The following is a 21,910-nucleotide window of genomic DNA, read 5'->3' as shown; positions in this document are numbered from 1 at the left end:
GCTATATAAATTATTTGATAAAATAGGGAATGAAGGAGTCCTACCAAATTCCTTCTATGACACAGACATGGTACTGATACCTAAACCAGGTAGGCTGAAAACAGAGAAAGAAAATTATAGACCAATCTCCCTAATGAATATTGATGCTAAAATCTTAAATAAGATATTAGCAAAAAGACTACAGAAAATCATCTCCAAGATAATACACTATGATCAAGTAGGATTTATACTAGGAATGCAGGGCTGGTTCAATATTAGGAAAATTATCAATATAATTGGCCATGTTAATAACCAAATTAACAAAAACCATATGATCATCTCAATAGATGCAGAAAAAGCATTTGATAAAAGCCAACATCCATTCCTATTAAAAACACTTGAGAGTATAGGAATAAATGGACTTTTCCTTAAAATAATCAGCAGCATCTATTTAAAACCATCAGTAAGCATCATATGTAATGGAGACAAACTGCAACCATTCCCAATAAGATCTGGGGAAACAAGATTGCCCACTATCACCGCTACTATTTAATATTGTATTAGAAACGCTAGCTTTAGCAATAAGAGCTGAGAAAGAGATTAAAGGAATAAGAATAGGCAATGAGGAAACCAAATTATCACTCTTTGCTGATGACATGATGGTATACTTAGAGAACCCCAGAGATTCTGCTAAAAAGTTATTAGAAATAATCCACAACTTTAGCAAAGTTGCTGGTTATAAAATAAACCCACATAAGTCATCAGCATTCTTATATATCACTAACAAAATCCAACAGTCAGAGTTACAAAGAGAAATTCCATTTAAAGTAACTACTGATAATATAAAATATTTAGGAATCTATCTGCCAAGGGAAATCAGAAACTTTATGAGCAAAATTACAGACCACTTTTCACACAAATTAAGTCGGATCTAACCAATTGAAAAATATTAAATGCTCTTGATAGGGCAGCAAATATAATAAAGATGACAATATTACCTAAACTAATCTGTTTATTTAGCGCTATACCAATCAGAGTCCCAAAAACTATTTTAATGACCTAGAAAAATAACAACAAAGTTCATATGGAAAACAAAAGGTCAAGAATTTCAAGGGAATTAATGAAAAAAATCAAATGAAGGTGGCTTAGCTGTACCAGATCTAAAATTATATTATAGAGCAGCAGTTACCAAAACTATTTGGTATTGGCTAAGGAATAGATTAGTTGATCAGTGGAATAGATTAGGTTCAAGGGATAAAACAGTCAACAAATATAGCAACCTAGTCTTTGACAACCCAAAGATACCAGCTTTTGGGATAAGAACTTACTGTTTGATAAAAATTGCTGGAAAATTGGAAACTAATATGGCAGAAACTAGGCATTGATCCATACTTAACGCCGTACACCAAGATAAGGTCAAAATGGGTTCATGACCTAGGCATAAAGAATGAAATTATTAATAAATTAGAGGAACACAGGATAGTTTACCTCTCAGACCTGTGGAAGGGAAGGTCTTTATGACCAAAGCAGAACTAGAGATCATTACTGATCACAAAATAGAAAATTTCGATTATACCAAACTGAAAAGTTTTTGTACAAACAAAACTAATGCAGACAAGATTAGAAGGGAAGCAATAAACTGGGAAAATATTTTTACAGTCAAAGGTTCTGATAAAGGCCTCATTTCCACAATATATAGAGAATTAACTCTAATTTATAAAAAATCAAGCCATTCTCCAATTGAAAAATGGTCAAAGGATATGAACAGACAATTCTCAGATGAAGAAATTGAAACTATTTCTAGTCATATGAAAAGATGCTCCAAGTCATTATTAATCAGAGAAATGCAAATTAAGACAACTCTAAGATACCACTACACACCTGTCAGATTGGCTAAGATGACAGGAAAAATAATGATGATTGTTGGAGGGATGCGGGAAAACTGGGACATTGATGCATTGTTGGTGGAGTTGTGAACGAATCCAACCATTTTGGAGAGTAGTTTGGAACTATGCTCAAAAAGTTATCAAACTGTGCATACCCTTTGATCCAGCAGTGTTACTACTGGGATTATATCCCAAAGAGATTATAAAGAAGGGAAAGGGACCTGTATGTGTACGAATGTTTGTGGCAGCCCTTTTTGTAGTGGCTAAAAACTGGAAACTGAATGGATGTCCATCAGTTGGAGAATGGTTGAATAAATTATTGTATATGAAAATTATGGAATATTACTGTTCTGTAAGAAATGACCAACAGGATAATTTCAGAAAGGCCTGGAGAGACTTACACGAACTGATGCTGAGTGAAATGAGCAGGACCAGGAGATCATTATATACTTCAACAACAATACTATATGATGACCAGTTCTGATGGACCAGGCCATCCTCAGCAACGAGATCAACCAAATCATTTTCAAAGGAGCAGTAATGAACTGAACCAGCTATGCCCAGAAAAAGAACTCTGGGAGATGACTAAAAACCATTACATTGAATTCCCAATCCCTATATTTATGCACACCTGCATTTTTGATTTCCTTCACAAGCTAATTGTACAATATTTCAGAGTCTGATTCTTTTTGTACAGCAAAATAACGTTTTGGTCATGTATACTTATTGTGTATCTAATTTATGTTTTAATATATTTAACATCTACTGGTCATCCTGCCATCTAAGGGAGGGGGTGTGTGGGGGGTAAGAGGTGAAAAATTGGAACAAGAGGTTTGGCAATTGTTAATGCTGTAAAGTTACCCATGCATATATCCTGTAAATAAAAGGCTATTAAAAAAAAAAAAAACGTTAGAAAATGCAACAAGGGTGGTTGTACTCCTAACTTAAGAACCTCTAGGCATAACTCCATGGTCATAGTCAGAAGGAATTATTGATTCTTTGTAGAATTCCAAGCCAATATTCACTCCATGAAATCCCAGATCTTAGAGCATACTCTTTTTTTTTTTTTACATGACCAAACCGTTATTTTGCTGTACAAAAAGAATCAGACTCTGAAATATTGTACAATTAGCTTGTGAAGGAAATCCAAAATGCAGGTGAGCATAAATATAGGGATTGGGAATTCAATGTAATGGTTTTTAGTCATCACCCAGAGTTCTTTGGCTGGGTGTAGTTGGTTCAGTTCATTACTGCTCCATTGGAAATGATTTGGTTGATCTCGTTGCTGAGGATGGCCAGGTCCATCAGAAGTGGTCATTAGAGCATACTCTTATCTCATTCTAAACTGAGATAGATTTCAAGGAATCTATGAAGTTGAATAGAACAAAAAAATACATCTTTATTTTTATTGATTTCATTATAAAATTTGGCATTTTTTCAAAAATGATTTTTTTTAAAAAAAGACGCCTTGTTTTGAGAAGGGAAAAGAACAAAAGAAGAAGGGGAGAGAGTAAATAAAAAGCATTTGCTTGCAATGATTTGTAATTGCTCTTATGGTATATGAGGAAATCATCTACAAGGGGATCAATACTAGAACTTGTTTCATGTCTTCAATGGGAATGAACAGGATCAGATCACTTTAAAGTTCAATGGACTTCAAGGGATTATAAATGATTGAAGAAAAGTGAAGATTTCCTTATAATGGATAGCAAAAATGCCTTCTGTTGCCTTGTCAATTTCACAGACCCCTTGAAATTTATCCATAGGCCCTTTGAAAGTCTGTGCCAATTATCCTATGGCACAACTCAGAACAATGACTAGCATCTGAATGTCCTGATTGCCTCAGAAAAGTAAGTAAAATTTAATTGAATTCCTCTAGGATAGAGTCAACACTGCAATCTCAGCTTAGAATGCATATAAAGACCTAAGAAAAAAACCCTAGTTTGTGCAATTAGAAAAGATGACAAGAGCCTAGTTGAATTACTCCAGGTGAGTTTGGAAAACTTCACTGGGCAACCTTAATGAAAACACTCCTCTATTTATTAATTATTTTATTTTATAAAACACTCTTATTTATTTATTATTATTATTATTTTATTATGAGAGTCCAATAAGTTGACACGAACGAGTCTTAGACCTTAGACCTTATATCTTGAATTGGATGTTAGCCACAAAAAACCAGGAATTCCTTCTGACATATGGCCATGGAGTTATACCTAGAGGTTCTTACGTTGGGAATGCAACCATGTTCATTGCACTTTTTAAAACTTATGTTTCCATTGTGGAAATCTGAGCCCTGACATGTGGATTCTGGGAAGGCGACATAGAATTGAGACATGTCTCTAAGATGGACTGGCATCTCTCTCTGTCCCTTTTAGGGTCCTTTTTAGGACGGTCTTATATGGATCCCTTATGGCAGAATTCTGTCTTGTCTAGGAAAGTATTAAACTCAATTTTCTAAAATAAACTCAATTTTCTTCCCTTTAATGAAGATTTCAATCTAAAACATATACATTTTCCATAGACTTTCTAAAAAGTCGTGAATCTGTAAGATGACCAGCTATTAATCAAACATTAATCCTTTAAGTGTTATATATTCTTACAATGAAAGAAGTGAAAACAAATCTTTTAGAGATTCTAACCCAACTTCTCCATTTTACAGATGCAGAAATTGATCACCACAGAGAGTCAGTGGCTCACCTAGGTTACAAAATAATTCTCTTGACTCAGTTCTAGGCACTTTCCCTTTCAAATTGATGTCATCACTTCCCACTGAGAAATGATTTGATTAACAATATTTTGCCTCTTTTTATTTGCAGATACTTTTTGGAATGGAGTCAAACTCTTCAGTTGATGGACAGAACCCATTTCTCCTTGAAATACAAAGCATCATGGAGGGCATGGCTCTGATGAATAACCCCTTTTCAAGGGTACTAATCTAGCATTCTGAAATGAATATGCTATTAAGGTCATCACTGATTTTAGGGCAAAGTAAAGTGAGAGGGACCTTAAAATCATAGCACATAGGCTAGATATCTGGAAAGGACCTAAAATTTTATTTAGTCCCATTCTTTCATTTTATTTTATTTTATTTTAAGTGACTTGCCCAGGATCACACAGCTTAGGAAGTGTTAAGTGTTTGAGGCCAGATTTGAACTCAGGTCCTGACTTCAGGGCCCTTGTTCTATCCAACCACCTAGCTCCTCTCCCCTCCACCTCCCTAGTTCGCTTATTTTAAAGGAGAAGAAATTGGCATCCAGGGAAGGAAAATAATTTATCCAGTGAGTAACTGGATACAGTAGCCCTAAGTTCCACCCTCCAAATTTTCAGTCTGTTTCTCCTTTTAGCACATCACAGTGTCTTCTAGGCAAGAACTGCCTTGAGTCAACCAGTCTTTTATTGAATGAATACAGTAAATATTTGATTAACAAGTCCTCTTAAGCCCTTTCTTATTAACTACTTGGAGGAAACATCTTTATATATAGTAATTGATTAAATAGTGGTATAATACTCAAGTTCTGGACCATATGATAGCATGGATTCATTGAACAAGGGGTGGGATGGAATGGAAGAGCCTCTAAATCCAGGGAAGAAAAATTCGGGAGTCTAAAATTTGGGTTTTTTTTTCTTTCTGATCTGCGATTTAAAATTATAACTACTTTCTTTATGTGCTGTTGTCTTATCTCTTCCACATTACTTACTCCACTCATATCAGAATCCTTTATTTGCTTAGCCCCCGCCTCCCCATTGCCTTTTGATCCTGGCAATCAAGGTCCTTTATAAGTAGGCTTCACTTTATTTCTCCATTCTCGAATATTGCTCCCATTTTCCTTACTACTTGTTCAGAATGCTACCAAAGGTGTTCCAGCCAAAATGTGAGTTGTACTAGTTGACCGTGAGATTTCTTCCAATTCAAAGATTTTGTCAATATGCTGTGTCTCAAGTAAACTGGAATAATTTCTATATTCTGTCCTTATGTTGTCCTCATCTGACTCTGTCTTTCTCTATCTGTTTTTCCATGCTAGAGCCTCTGCTTACCAACTTTTTTGAAGTCCCTTCATTCTTTCAAAACTTCTGTTACTATGTCCTTAATCTTCCTTCTCATCACACTTATATATATATTTGTTCCCCACCTCCACTTCCCCCTTCCTTGCCAAATACATTAGATTATAATCTCCTTGAGAGAAAGATCTGTTTGATATTTGTTTTTGCATCCCCATGACTTAGCATAGGGCTTTGTACACAGAAAATCCTTAACATGTATTTTCCGAATGTAATTGTTCTCTGAAATAATGAAACAAAATAAACATCCTGTTAAGTTTTCACCAGGGAAACGGAAATTGATAAACAAAACTCGAGAGAGCATAAGATGTCTGCGTCAGATGGGAAAAGAGTGGATACAGTACAGGCGGGAAGCTTTCCAGAATAATCAAGAATTCCCTCCAGATGTCATCATGCAGTTGCTTAAAGGAGCAGGTAGATGCATTTGTTACATTTTCCTTTATAAGCTTACCCAAAAAAGAGAAAGAAAACTTGGCCTTCAACTTAATTTTATTTTATGAGCTTTGTAAAGAGGCAAAATTGATGCTTACAATCAACATTGTTATTACTTTAGTATTTCAATTCATTCAAGTCTATAGGCTTTGTCCTCCACTGGTGTATATGACAACCTATCCAAAACTTTTTTATGAGCAACTTTTGTCTGTATCTGGGGTCGTGCACTTTTTATATTCACATATATATATGTATATATATATATATATTCACACCCACACATATACATATATCTACTTGCATACATATATACATCTACATGCTTACATATTCACATAAACTCAGACACACACAGATATATGTGTGTATATTAATATATACACATACACATTTACCTATATGTAAACAAAAATCTAAACCAATATTAATATGGCTGCTATATAATATAGATTTCTCTCTTGATTGAATCTTTGTTTGACTTTGTCTAAGATCAATGATTACTAGCCCTACTTTTTTCCCCCAAATAAATTCTATTCCTGATCCTTGTTCTAGTGTTTGTGTAGATCTCTTATTTCCTATCCCTTCTAATTCTTCTACTTTAATTCTTTTCTTTAACTTGCTCTGCTGTTCTTTAATCTTTTCCCCATGAATCCCTCCCTTTTCTACCCCTGCCCTTTCCTTTCCTCTTCATCCCATTTATATTAATTATACCTTATCCCACTCTTGTTAATTTCAATACCCATCTGTACCCCTCTTTTCCTATGCCACCTCCCCGCCTTTATCCCTTTTCCATTAGCCTATATACCTTATTCCACTAGCATAAGTCTACAACCCTTCTATACCCCACCTTATCCTTTATCCTGTTCATTAATCTACATACCTTGTTCCATTACCATAAATCTATATATACTTGTATACTTTACCTTATCCTATTCTCCCCCTATTATTTCTTTATAAATTTTGTAAAATGTTATACCCCTTCATGATATATATATATATATATATATATATATATATAGTATTGTCTAATTAACCCATTCCTGATATGAGTAGATTTTCAGAACAATGATCCTTTTCTCGGTCTATTCTTCCTTACACCTCATTTGTATAATGTAATTACTATTTTTACCTTGCTTAGACAGTTTTACTTTTTAGAATCAGATCATATTCAATTCTGCCCCAATCTTTCTTTTTTAACTACCCAGTTACTGATGTCAATCTTAAACATATCCATTTCCATGTAAAAAAAAAATTAAACAATTTGTCCATGTTAAAAGTTTCTTGAAATTAACCTTTGATATTAATTCTTACATGTTAAATTTTCTATTAAGTTCAGGTGTGGTTGAGATAAAATCCTGAAAAACTGAAAGTTTGTTGAATCTCCTTTTTTCATTCAATATTATGGATAATTTTTCTGGATATGATATTTTTGTCTATAGTCTACTTTTTTTGATTGCTACTATTTATCATTCCAGGACCTATAGGCTTTTATTGTAACTACTGATAAAATCCTGTACAATTCTAATTGTAGCTCCAGCGTATTGGAGTTGTGCTTTTATTGTTGTGGTTGTTGTTATTGTTGTTGTTGTTTGTAAAATTTTTCTCTTTGATATGGAGATTTTGAAAATTGGCAATAATATTCCTATGTGTTTTTCACAAAGGATCTCTTTGAGATGTGGTGATCAGTTGATTTTTTCTAATTTCCCCTAATGTTCTATCACTCCAGGACAATTTTCTTAGATTATTTCTTGCATTATCATGTCAGACTTCTTTTTTTTAGTCACAGCTTTTAGGTGGTCCAATTATTCTTATATTTTCTCTTTTTGATCTATTCTCCAGGTCTGCTATTTTTCTTATGAACATTTCACATTCTTTTCTATTTTTTCATTCTTTTTAATCTGTTTTGTTATTTCTTTGTCTCTGATAGCTTTACTGGATTCCCCTTGCTCAATTCTAATTTTTCAAAGAAATATTTTCTTCTTTAAGACTGTATCTCCTTTTCTAGTTGATTCACTGTTTTTCATAATCTTCTGATTTTTCCTCAGTCTTTCTCACTTGATTTTTTTTTATTATAGCTTTTTATTGACAAAACATATGCATGGGTAATTTTTCAACATTGAGCCTTGCAAAAACTTCTGTTCCAACTTTTCCCCTTCTTCTCTCCACCCCCTCCCCTAGATGGCAGGTAGTTCCATACAAGTTAAATATGTTAAAGTATATGTTAAATACAATATATGTATACATATTTATACAGTTGTCTTACTACATAAGAAAGATCGGATTTAGAAAGAAGATAAAAAATAACCTGGGAAGAAAAACAAAAATGTAAGCAAACAATAACAGAAAGAGTGCAAATGCTATATTGTGGTCCACATTCATTTCCTATTGTTCTTTCGCTGGGTGTAGCTGGTTCTGTTCATTACTGATCAATTTGAACTGATTTGGATCTTCTCATTGTTGAAGATAGTTACTTCCATCAGAATTGATCTTCATATAATATTGTTGCTGAAGTGTATAATGATCTCCTGGTTCTGCTTATTTCACTTAGTATCAGTTCATGTAAGTCTCTCCAAGCCTTTCTGTATTCATTCTGCTGGTCATTTCTTACAGAACAATAATATTCCATAACATTCATATTCTATAATTTACTCAGCCATTCTCCAATTGATGGGCATCCATTTCTATTTCCAATTTCTAGCCGCTAGAAAAAGGACTTACACAAACATTTTTGCACATATAGATCCTTTTCCCTTCTTTAATATAAGCCCAGTAGTAATACTGCTGGATCAAAGGGTATACACAATTTGACAACTTTTTAAGTATAGTTCCAAATTACTCTTCAGAATGGTTGGATCTGTTCTGTTCACAACTCCACCAACAATGCATCAGTGTTTAAGTTTCCCCACATTCCCTCCAATATTCATCATTTTCTTTTCCTGTCATCTTAGCCAATCTGAGAGATGTGTAGTGGTATCTCAGAGTTGTCTTAATATGCATTTCTCTGAGATCAATAATGATTTGGAACACCTTTTCACATGGGTAGAAATAGTTTCAATTTCATCATCTGAAAATTGTCTGTTCATATCCTTTGACCATTTATCAATTGGAGAATGGCTTGATTTCTTATAAATTTGAGTCAATTCTCTATATATTTTAGAAATGAAGCCTTTATCAGAACCTTTAACTATAAAGATATTTTCCCAGTTTATTGCTTCCCTTCTAATCTTGTCTGCATTAGTTTTGTTTGTACAAAAGCTTTTTAACTTGATATAATCAAAATCTTCTTTTTGTGATCAATAATGATCTCTAGTTCTTCTTTGGTCACAAATTCCTTCCTCCTCCATAGGTCTGAGAGGTAAACTATTCTATGTTCTTCTAATTTATTTATAATCTCATTCTTTATGCCTAGATCATGATCTTTTTGATCTTATCTTGGTGTATGTTGTTAAGTGTGGGTCAGTGCCTAGTTTCTGCCATACTAATTTCCAATTTTCCCAACAGTTTTTGTCAAATAGTCTCACTTGATTTTTTAAATCTTTTTTGAGTTCTATACATTCTCTTTGGGTAGGAAGCCACTTAATGTTACTCTTTGTGGTAGAAGAGACTTTTTTTTATGTCCATGTCCTCCTCTGAAGATGAACCCTGGTCTTCCCTATTCCCATAAGTTTCTATGGTTGGGTTCTTTCTTCTTCTTCCTCCTCTTCCTCCTCCTCCTCCTTCTCCTCCTCCTCATGAGGAGTATTCATGTAAGTATGATTAAAGCTTTGTGGGGTGGGAGGAATGGTGCCTCTAACTTCACTTCAAGTCTCCTCTCTGACCCAGAACTGAAACTAAGAACTCCCTGCTCCTGCAAGTGCTTCCAGTCAGTAGTGTCCCTACCCCACTGCTTTTGTACTCATAAGTGTGCTATATGTTCCTAATCAGCAGAAGTTCTCTGTGTCTTCCCAGATTCAGCCCCTGACCCCACATCCTGTTCAGCAGGTGAAAGTTCTTATGGTTCTGGCTGAAGCCCCAGGTAAACCCAGCTAGCCCCAGGGCTCCCACTGGCTGTTTCTGCAGAACTAGCTTTTGTGTTTGCATTTCATACTGATTAAATCCTGGAACTGGAGCCTTTCTTCTGGTCTTCTCTGTGTTGTCTGAACCTGTCTGAGCTAGGAGGACCTCTGTCCTTCCCCAAGTCTTGTTTGTTTGTTTTGTTTTTGTTTTTGTTTTTGTTTTTGTTTTTTTTAACCAGTCTGTGTTCTCCCTGAGATGAAAATTGGTTCTATTTGTGGGGAAATCTAGAGAATTTGAGATTTTCTCACCTGCCATCTTTCCAGAATCCTCACTCATCTTTTACTGTTTGATGGGAACCAAGATAACACCTTAATCACCCAGCTGTAATCTCTGATCATTTCACCTCCTTTTCTGATCCCTTTTTTCCTGGCAATGTATTTTTTATGTCCCCTCCTACAAGAAATTCATTGCTGATAATGTAATACAGCCTACTTGCACTGAGCATGTGTCTCTCCATTGCTGTTTAGGTCACTTCCCATTTTTATTTTTTTCTTCTGGGCTTTTTTCATTTTATTACATAAAAGAATTGCACTAATCTCTGTTTAACCAATAGGACCCCAACACATATAATAACATAATAAGCTGTTAGTTTGTTTTAAAATTTGTGACAAGGCAACACAAAGTGATTTTTTCCACTCATTGCAAAGAAATCTTTATTTTTCTTTAATCATCTATAAAGCATTAAAATTCATGAACTGATTGTTCTTATGACAATTATGACTGCTCATGACAATTCATGAGCTAATTGTTCTTACCCTTTCCATTCTCAACGAAGATATGAAACAGATTTTTGTGTTCCTTTTCCTCTAGGTAATTCATTTCCTTATATTTTGTAAGCTCAGTTCCAATATCAGTGCAGGAAAATATCTTCCTTGACTCTTTCCCTTCCTTACTTGAGGAAGAAGAAGAAGAGGTTAATAGAGTTGGTGAGGAATCTTAGAACCACAGCAGTTCTCAGGCCATTTACCAATGTATAAAGGATTGCTGTCATCATTAGTGAAGAGGTATTCATATCAAAGAAATCACAGATCCTTGAAATTTTCAGGTAGATAAATGTGAGCAAATTGCTATAGGATTTCCAGGCAGGGACTAAGAATACTTCTGACGGGGGCTGGGGTTTAAGGAGGCTTCATGATTTAAGTGGCATTGGATCTTGCCTTTGAAGGATGAATAGAATGTCAGTAAGCAGAGAGATGGGAAAGGTTGTTTTAGTTTGGCAGTGGCCTGAACCATAAATATGTAATTATTTGATTATGTTAAGCAAAAATGACTTTTGCTAAATTTTGATTTTATTACTTTCTTAATTAATTTATTTTCTCTCCCTCCCATTTAACATATCAAAAAGAAGAATCAAATCCTCACAGCAAATATGGACAGTCAAACAAAACAAACTTATTATATTAACCATTTACTAAAACATATCTCATTCTCTCTCTTGATTTCAGTGTCTGTCTTTCAGGAGATAGGTAGAATGCATCAGTTTTTAGAATCATGGTTGGTCAGAATTCTGAAACATTTTAAAATTATTTTTTTTTCTGTATACCGTTATTCTCCTGGAGTAAACACTAATGATCTTAATGTTATATTTTCTTTCTGTTGTCTTTTGCAGCTGAAGAAGATAGAAATGATGAGTTTCTGGTGGATAATTTTGTCACTTTTCTTATTGCTGGTTTGTAATTCCTTATAATGACTCGAAGCAATTTAAAAAAATAAAAACTTGTCATTTTAGTCTTTGACCCTTTAAGGCAGATTTCTGAAACTTTTTACACTCATAACCTTTTTTTTTCCTCCAAGAAATCTTTCCACCACCTTGGGTACATAGTATATAAAACAAATATTTAATGATATTAAATCATAAAGGAGTTTATTTTAAAGTAATTCTTTGGTATACATATAATATTACAGAACAAAGCAAATTTGCATACTAATGAAATGTATGTATTTGCTTAATTTTAATAAAGAATTAAATTTTGGCAGAATATTTGATTCTGGAGTGTGTAGAACACTTAGAAATCTTTTACTGTTGCCAGCTTTTTCATGACTCTCCACATTTAATTGGATGGGGTTTAAGAAGCTTTGCTGTAGGGGAGTTTTTCCTCTTTCTCTCTATAAGAATTGAGTAACTAAAGTCCATTTTCAGAGGGCTAACGTGAGCCCCTGCATATACTTTGCAGATCATTTTTCCATAGAATGTGAATGCTAAAAAAGGTATTGGAAAGTAGAGCCTTCAAATTTAAGAGCTAGAATCTTAGACCAAAGAATGTTGGATGAGGAAAGCATCTTTGGCTGAGAATTACAAATGGCAGAAGCTAAACAGGATATAATCTTCTAGCCCAGTGCTACATAACTGGATTTACACTTAGTCACATGGCTTTTGCAGCTGAGAAATTGAACACTAACCTTATCTGGCCAAACAATGACTTTACTCAATAATCCTTTTCTCAATAATCCTTCTCATTTTGAAAGTGAGGGAATTGTGGACCAGATGAGGGGAAATAACTTATCCTAGTCATCACTGCAAGTTATTAACAGAGCTGAGCTCAACTCAAAAGCAGGTGTCCTGATTTACTTCAGTATTTCTGTATTCAGTATTATATAGAGGTCAAGATATTAGTTTATGAGAGCAATGAATGACTTTCCATTTTATTTTTCTAATTTTGTTAAGTCTTCCTAACTTAGGTTTCCCTATCAGGAATTTTTGGTGATTAAGATAGCAGTTGAATCTTGATATACATCCTTGTTTCTGCCTTTATTTCCCCTCCTCTGAGGAGGTTATATTTTGCCTATAAAAAGATATTCTCTCTCTCCCTTCTTGTTAACCCTATTGCTCTCCCAAATTTATTTCATATTTACCATTCCTGGTATCTATTTTATCCTCTTCATTTTGTCTGTATCCTCTTCTAAATAAATGTCCCTTTGGGGGGAAAATAGAGGTTGAGCTGAAGCTGAGACTTATTCTACCTAAGAACCAATTTAATAATATAAATAAGCTTTTCAGAGTGATAATCATCATAACAATTATGAAATTTCATCATTATTTAGTGCTTTGTGGTTTACACAATATTTTATATACATAATCTCATTTAAACTGCATGATAAACTTATGGGGGGGGTGAATAGTGCAATTATCATCATTCTCATTTTGCTGATAAGGAAATTGAAGCTCATATTAAATAACTTGCCCATGGCTGCACCACCAGTAACTAACAAGGTAGTTAATTGAACTCAGGTCCTCAAATTCTGAATTTAGTGCTGATTCACAGCATCTAGTTGCCTCCATAGTATTTTAGGTCATAGTGTTCATAGGCTCATAAGATTTAGGACTAGAAAAGATCTTAGTGATTAACTAGTTTGAATCCCTCATTTTACAGATGAGGAAAAGAAAGTAAAAATGATGAGCTCAGCATTACCAAGCCTGATCCAATAATTATTTATTGAATGTATGAGCAGGGCACTAGCTGCCAGGAGGTGTCTTGACTCAGCTATGTCTGTGTGTTCTTATGTAAATCGTTTCCCTTCTGGATCTCATTTCCTCTGTGAAATCAGCCAATCAATTAACATTTATTAAATATCTACTATGTGCCAGACAGTGTACTAGTGCAAAGGATACAAAAAGAAGGAGTTTATAGTCTAATAGGGGAGAGAAATACAAGCAAATCTGTACAAAGTAAGCTATATATCAAATAAAGAGGAAATAGTTGGCAAAAGAAAGACACAGGGATTAAGAGGGTTGGGGAAAGTTTCCTGTAGAAGGTGGGATTTTAGTTGGAACTTAAAGGAAGGCAAGGGAGGTCAGTAGTCAGAGAGAAATGAGAATTTTGGAAGGCTTGACTTCTCAGCTCTCTTCCATTTTGAACATTCTGTGAATCAATGATGTTAGAAGTATTTAACTGTAATACTTCATGATTTAGTGATTCTAGAGGTTTTTCCTATTCTGATGTAAATGTATTTCAAGTTGCAATATTTTAAGTTCAATGGTAATATTTGTTTACATCTAAAATTGATTTTATTCATTCAATAAGAATTTATTAAGTGCTTGTTTTGTGGTGGGGGGGGGTCATTTAATAGGTAATTTGGACCTAGTCCTTGTGCTCATAGTACTTACAAGCAATATGTGTCAGTGACTCTTAATGTCCCAACAACTTCTGACAATGTATGGGAGATATATTGGGCTTCTAGATGTGGTTTGTGCATTGCATCTCAAGTCAGGAAGTCCTGAATCAAGTACTTATAAACCATAAACTATATGTACCATAAACACTTATTGACTGTGTGACCCTGGGCTAAATCACTTAACTATTCTCAGCCTCAATTTCTTGACTTGTAAAATAGGGATAATAATAGCACCTACCTGCCAGGGTTGTTGTGAGGCACAAGTAAGACAATATTTGTAAGATGCTTTGCAAACCATAAAGCACTATATAAATGCTAGCTATTTCTTATTTATAAAATTTTTATTGTTGTTGCAGGATCTGAAACTTCTTGCAATCAGGTATTACTTACATTAATGGAACTGCAACGACATCCAAAAATAGTAGAGCGGTAAGTCATTGGCATTTGTTTGATGTTTCTTAAAATATTATCTACCCAGCTTATTAATTTATTGCTCAGGCCTTGCAGATTCTGTGTTATATGATGTTCATGATGTTTATATAAAGTATGGACTCTTTTTCCTCTAATTTGTTAAGCTGTTGAAATTGGTATTGAGCAGCTCTTGATGGGTGCAGTTAGGTGGTGGCAGAGTGCCACTTGGAGTGCCAGGCCTGGAGGCAAGAGGACCTGAATTCATATCTAACCTCAGACATTTACTACCTATATAAATCTGAGCAAGTCATTTAGCTTTTTGAACCACAATTTCCTCACCTGTACAATAAACTGGAGAATGAAATGTCAGAATACTCTAGTATCTTTGCCAAGAAAACCCCAAATGGGGGCAATCTTGTGATTGCCTTTCAGATTACCACAATTTTGGTTCTTCAGAGAGTTTTCTTGACTAAACTATAAAGCATCATTGGCAGAACACTGGAAGTAAAAAATAAATTTTGGGGTTGAATAAAAGCTAAAAATTATATAGGTGTGTATTCTTTCCCAAGTCCAATTTAACCTGCTCTTCTTCTTTTCAGTTCTAGCCCCAGCAGATTGTCTTTCTATGTGTCTGCCAAAATTAGATGTATTGGGGTTTACATAGATATCTCAAACTGTCCATGTAGAATACAATTTGCTGTATTTCTCCATAAACCCTTTCCTTTTCAAAACTTCCCTATTTCTTTCAAACATCCAATCCTAGCTTCCTAGCATTATTTTTGACTTCTCATTCCCTAAACAATTCCTTTCATTCATACCCCCACATTGTCACTCAGTTATACCCCCTTCTTGACCTTCATACAACCATCACACTGGTTCAGGCTCTTATCAACTGGGCTATTTTTAATAAATTTCTCCTTCTGCCTCATCTCTTATCTTTCCATTGTCCTCCGCTCAGCTGCCAAGGTGATTTTTAAAAATTAAATCTTTCCCACCTTCACTTTCCTAACTTAAAAAACAAGAAAAACAACATTCCTATGACAAACATGTGTGTATATATGTATATGCATATGCGTATTTATGTATACACATATATATGGATTAATATGTACTTTGTATGTGATTTTTTTTAAAGCAAAATTTTGACCATGTCACTTCTTAACTCAGGGAGCTTAGACAATTCCTATTATATCTAAGATCAAACAAAACTTCTCTTGCATTTAAAATTTGATCCCTTCCTACCTTTTCAGTCTTCTTATATATTACTCTTCTCCATGACCTCTGGAGTCTAGTTACTGACCTTTTTCACACATGGCTTTCCATCTTCTCTTTTTATGCAACCCTCCTTGCTTACCGTACCCTTGTGAAATACTTATTTTCCATCAGGACTCTGCTCAGATGCTACAAGAGGCTTTTTCTAGTCTCTCTGAGCAACCAGAGTTCACAGTAATTACAGTGCTGATCAGACCTGGAATTAAGAAGACAAAAATACTTTAAACCCTTCCTAGCTCTGTGACCTTGGATAAATTAATTGATTTCTATTTGCCTCAGTTTCCTCAATTGTAAAATAGGCATAATAATAGCATCTATTTCCCAGAGTGTTGTGAATAACTCCCAGATTATTATCAAATAAGATAATAATTGTCAAGCACATAATAAGCCTTATATTAATATTAGCTATTATTATTTAATACAGTCTGTCATAGTGACAGTAGTCAAAGCCTCTCCAGATTGGTAGAAATTGTGAGAACTTGTTCTACATAGCCTTTGAGAACCCAAAGTCAACCTAGTCCAAGATGAAGCACCAAAGTGGTATTTTTTCCATGACAACTTTTTTAATAGTCAAAAAGAGCCATCATTCCTTTGCTATGTTTGCTTTCCTTCAGGTTAAATATCTTTGGTTCCTTTAATCACCCTTGAAGGTAAAGATTTGAGTCTCCTCATCAGAGGTGGGGTAAACAGAATAGTCAGAGGACTGAATACCATGTCAGATGAGGAATAGAATTAAAGAGTCTCCAAGAGGGATGGACCCCAGAGGCTTCTAGGCCCTGTCCATCTTGAACAGGAAAGCCCATTTATAACCTCCCTGGTAGTATTTGAGTCTAACTGAATGTGGAAAAACTTCTTGGAGAACAGTTTCCGATTCATCCTTTTTGATTTCTCCAACAGGCTTCGTGCTGAGGTGGATGAGGTTATTGGCACCAAAAAAAATATTGAATATCGAGACCTTGGAAAGTTGCAGTACCTCTCACAGGTATTGAGACCTACCAACACTGCTCAAAGTGATAAAAAAAAATAGCTCCTGAATTTGGGAGTTGTACTTCTCACTTGGCATTATAGCTGGAATGTAAGGTCTTCTGCTTTGCTTTGAGACCTTAGCTAATGAGAGTATTCTTGCCTTTCCCAAATATGCTAGAAGTTCACAAATCATAGAACCTACACTTTACACCCAATAACCAAATTCAGCAAACCCGTTCTAATGAAACTCATTTAAGCACAAAATAGAAACTAGGGTATGGCAATCAGAGCTTTCTCCCTTTCTCCCTTGAAACTTAGAAGGTTTTTCAGATATTTGTATCTCTTTATCAAGTTAGAAAAAACTAACTAATAGTTAGGTAAACAACATCTAGAGACTCTCTTTCCTCTTCCTGATAGTTCTCTTCATTATTGCTTCTTCCATCCCTGTTATGACTATTTTTGTTCTCTTTCTAACGATCTGAGCTGACATTCCAAATGATCCCATAGCCAACCTGCCCCTCCTCTGGGGCCCAGTGGTTTACCTACCTCATCTGCTTCAACCTACCATTGTAATTTTTGCTATATTCCAGGATTCAGAGAAATAATTGCTTCCATATCCCTGCTTGCTACTTCCATTCTCTTTATATTTATCTTTTAAATTAAAATTTTTTCAATTATAACTCATATACTCTCTCTATACACACACACACACACACACACATATATATATATACACTCATATACTATAACTTATTTAGCCATTCCCCAGTTGATGGAAACCCATTCAATTTCTAGATCTTTGCCGTTACAAGAAAAGCTATTATACACACACACATATACATGTGTGTGTATATGTATATATGTACACACATACACATATATATGTATATTTATATGTAGTTCATTTTCCTCTTTGTTTTCTTTGGGGTATCACTGGGTCATGGCCAAATGGTAACTTTTTGGGTATTGTATCATATTGCTTTCTAGAATCACTGCATCCATTCTTAATTACCTCCAAATTTCTCCTTCCAGATGAGAAATGGAGTTGCAGGACAGATTCTTTGAGGGTGGATCTCCCTTATCCTATTGAGAGTCAACTGATCACACTACATCCAGGACAAGTTTTACATTTATAAAATTAGAGAGTTGGACTAAATAATCTTTAAGGTCCCTTACTTCCTGTGCATTTTCATTTCAGTTTGATTAAGGCTTTCTTTATAACTTATAGCTATAGAGGAAAAGTATTTCAAACACAAATAGAAAATGTTACTGCCACAAAGAATCTCTTTTTCAAACTGTACAAAGTTTTATACCATTGGAAGAAGCTAACAAAAAAAAAAATCAAATGAGAGTAATAGATAAGCTAAATGAAGCTGCACAAAATTGAGAAATAAACAGGGTATAGATATAAAATTCAGTTAACCAGGCACGGCATATAGATTGTGACCAGAATATTTGAGGAACAATTAAACTTTAATAGATAAAGCAATTACTACAAGTGGATCTAATGCTTTCCATTGTTCTGCTTTCACCAGCAAAATTTCTTATAAACCTTCAGGGTAGCAACATCTAGCCTACCTATAGGCCTTTATTATAATGTCAAGCTCAAGAAATTCAACAGAAAAGGAAAGCCTAGAATCCTTTGCCACACTTCCCCTTGTTTGTACTCCTGAATAGAAAAGTTGTCAGTTAACATCTTCATTTGTGGACAAATGATTCCTAAGGAATCAGGGACCTTTTGGGTAGGATTGGGTAGAATTAAAAGTAATGAGTTGCTTGGGCAAAGTAGAAGTGGCAATGAGCAAGCATAACCTAAGAACTAGAACAACAATCATTTATTAAACATCTGCTATATGCTAGACACTGTGCTAAGTGATGAGGGATAAAAAAAGCAAAAAAAAAATCTTCTTTCAAGAGATTCACATGTACAAATTAGATGAATTGAATATAATTACAAAGGCAAGGCACTAGAACTGAAGGCAAAGACTTCATATGGAAGGGGAGATTTTAGCTAATTCTTAAAGGAAGTAAGGGAACTAGAAGGTGGAGATGAGGAAAAAAAGAATTCCAGGTATAGGGGGCATTAAAATGCCCAGTCAGAAAATAAATTCTCTTGTGCAAATGACAGCAAGAAGACCAGTATTACTGGATTAAAGGGTGTGGAAGAATACATTTTAAAGTTAAAGTAGACTGGAAAGGTGGAAGGTCCAGATTATGAAAGGCTATAAAAGCCAAACAGAAGATTTTTTTTGTTGTTTCCCAAGGTAAATTGGAAGTAATGGAAATTTATTGAAAGTAAAGTGACATGGTCAGGCCTTCACTTTTGGAAGATTCATTTGACAACTGAAGGAACAATAGTCTTAGAATAGAGAGAAAGTTGGGATAGAGACATCAATTAGAAGATTTTTAAAATAATCCAGGTGTGAGGTGAGAAGGGTTTGTACCAGGTGGTGGCAGTATCAGAAGAGAAAGGAAATGTGCAGGAGAAGTTTTGAGGGTATAATCAATAGGATTTGGCAAGTGATTGGAGAGAGAATGAGGAATTGAGGATGACACTTCCATTTGAAGCTTTGGAAGAATAGTGATATCCTTAACAGAAGTAGCGAAGATAGGAAGAAGAGAAGGTTTTGGGGGAGGAAGACTTGTTATCTCTATGACCGTGGGTAAATCAGTTAATCTTTTCAAGCTTCAGTTTCCTTCTCTGTAAAATGAGCAACTTGGGACTCTAAATTCCTTCTCTAGATCTGTAGTCTTACAATTAGTAATAAAATTGGAAATTAATAATAATAGTAATAAAATTAATAATAATAATTAGTAATAAAATTGGAATTAGTCATAAAACCAATAATTTATTTTCCAAGGTTTGAAACAAGTGTCTTTACTTGAGGCAGACCTTTTTTCACTATATGGTATTATGGATTGAGCCCTGTCCTCATGGAACTGATAGCCTAGTAGGAAGAATTGATAACAAAAACTGATATCTGAGGATCAGGTAGGTAGCTCGGAGGATAGAGCACTCGTCCTGGAATCAGGAAAACTCATCTCCCTGAGTTCAACTCCAGCCTCAGACATTTACTAGCTGTTTGACCCTGGCCAAATCACTTTACCCGGTTTTGCCTCAGTTTCCTTATCTGCAAAATGAGCTGGAGAAGGAAATGACAAAACTACTCCAGTATCTCTGCCAGGAAAAACTTGAAAGGGGTCTCAAAGAGTTGGATAGGAAACTACTGAACAACAACCAAAAAAAAAAATAGCATGAGAAAGTGTGATATACTGAAAAAAGAATGATTTACTCCTACCTCTTTACACTTGCTAGCAATGTGATTATGAGGAAGTCTGAAATTATTTTCATGAACAAGGAAGATGAGACTGGCAATGTGTGGTGGATGACTTGGAAGAAGCAGAGAATGGAAGCATCATGGGCTGATTAGGAGGTTGTTAAAATTGTACAGGTGGGGATAATAGACTAAGCTGATTGATGTCCAGTGCCATTAGAGAAGAGGATCATAGGACAATAAATTCGAGCTAAAAGGGAACCTTAAGGTCATTAAATTAAATTTCCTTATTTTACAAGTGAGGAAACAGACCCAGAGAGGTTAAATGTCTTGTCTAAGATCACACAATAAGGATCTGGGTTAGGATTCAAACACAGGACTTCCTGTTTCCTACTTCACTATGCTGTATGAGAAAGAGGTTATAGAAGTAGAAAGGACAGAACTTGCCAAACTGCTTTGATATGAGAGTTGGGAGAGAGTAGACTCAAAATTACATGATTTGTGTCCTTCTTGTTTGTATTTTTCTGTATAAAGGACTAATTACTCTCAATGTATTTCTTCAGGTTCTCAAAGAAGTTCTCAGGTTATATCCTCCTGTCACAGGAACAGTACGGTGGCTGGAAAAGGACACTGTAGTCGATGGCTTTTTAATTCCAGGATGCACCTCATTGTTTGTATGTCTATCTTTTCATAATTGATTCTTGGGTAAATTTGACAACAGAAAAGATTCGGGTTAGGGATAAATGAGAGTAATGAAGGTATTAAATTTCCAAAGTTCCAGTAGTTCCCTTTTAAGTACTGGTCCTGATGGACCAGTTGGAAAATGGGAGTCTCTTTGGGGTTCTCCACTTCCAAAATGTTCACCTATAAAAAGTAACATTCAGATCAGATGTTTATTGTGATCAGGATAAACTTGGAGTGACAAGAAGAAAGTCAAATTGATCTTCTGTGCCTTCTCACCTCCCTTTTTAGAAATGGTGCTGCTGCAAATTTGTGTGACATTTTTAGTGTATACAGTACTCTCCATAGTACAGTCAAAAGTGGAAGGGGCTGTACAATTCTAGAACACAGATTATCTGAGTTTAGAGGAATCTTGTAGAATAGCTAGTTAAATTCTTTCATTTTACAGATAAGTAAGCTGAGATCAAAAGAAGAGAGAGAGTTTGTTTAAGGTGAAATTAATGACAAATTAATCTAGCATAGATTAATACTCTTTCTGTGACATTATCTCTCATATGCCACATTGACTGTCTTATATCAGCACTCCTTTGGTCGCCTTGCTTCACCCTAAAGGGCCTAATGTACCCAATCCTCCCCACCCCTTTCTGCCTGGGACCTAAGATCATAGATTTGTAGTTGGACGGGACCTTAGAATTGAAGAAAAGAGACAGTAAGCACCTTGCCCAAAGTCACATAAGTTAAATGTGTCAGGAGAGGGACTTGAACCCAGATCCTCTG

At 34.9% G+C, this 21,910-nt stretch overlaps 1 protein-coding gene across 8 annotated transcripts in view; it reads left to right on the top strand.

The window, feature by feature from the left end:
* The window catches only part of LOC100926883 (cholesterol 24-hydroxylase), an 89,558-nt gene that overhangs the window by 43,339 nt on the left and 24,309 nt on the right, over positions 1 to 21,910 (top strand). For 7 of the 8 annotated variants that reach the window (XM_031953272.1, XM_031953275.1, XM_031953276.1 and 4 more), the window contains 6 exons: positions 4,685 to 4,795; positions 6,185 to 6,341; positions 12,025 to 12,084; positions 14,885 to 14,957; positions 17,109 to 17,193; positions 21,016 to 21,126. In XM_031953272.1, coding sequence (XP_031809132.1) covers positions 4,685 to 4,795; positions 6,185 to 6,341; positions 12,025 to 12,084; positions 14,885 to 14,957; positions 17,109 to 17,193; positions 21,016 to 21,126 — 597 coding nt within the window. The remainder of the gene's footprint in view (positions 1 to 4,684; positions 4,796 to 6,184; positions 6,342 to 12,024; positions 12,085 to 14,884; positions 14,958 to 17,108; positions 17,194 to 21,015; positions 21,127 to 21,910) is intronic. The other variant, XM_031953273.1, reaches the window with a different exon arrangement.

Source organism: Sarcophilus harrisii, chromosome 2 (assembly GCF_902635505.1).
Source record: "Sarcophilus harrisii chromosome 2, mSarHar1.11, whole genome shotgun sequence".
NCBI lineage: Eukaryota > Metazoa > Chordata > Mammalia > Dasyuromorphia > Dasyuridae > Sarcophilus > Sarcophilus harrisii.
The sequence above is the reverse complement of the archived record's forward strand: the minus strand, read 5'-3'. Positions and strand labels throughout refer to the sequence as shown.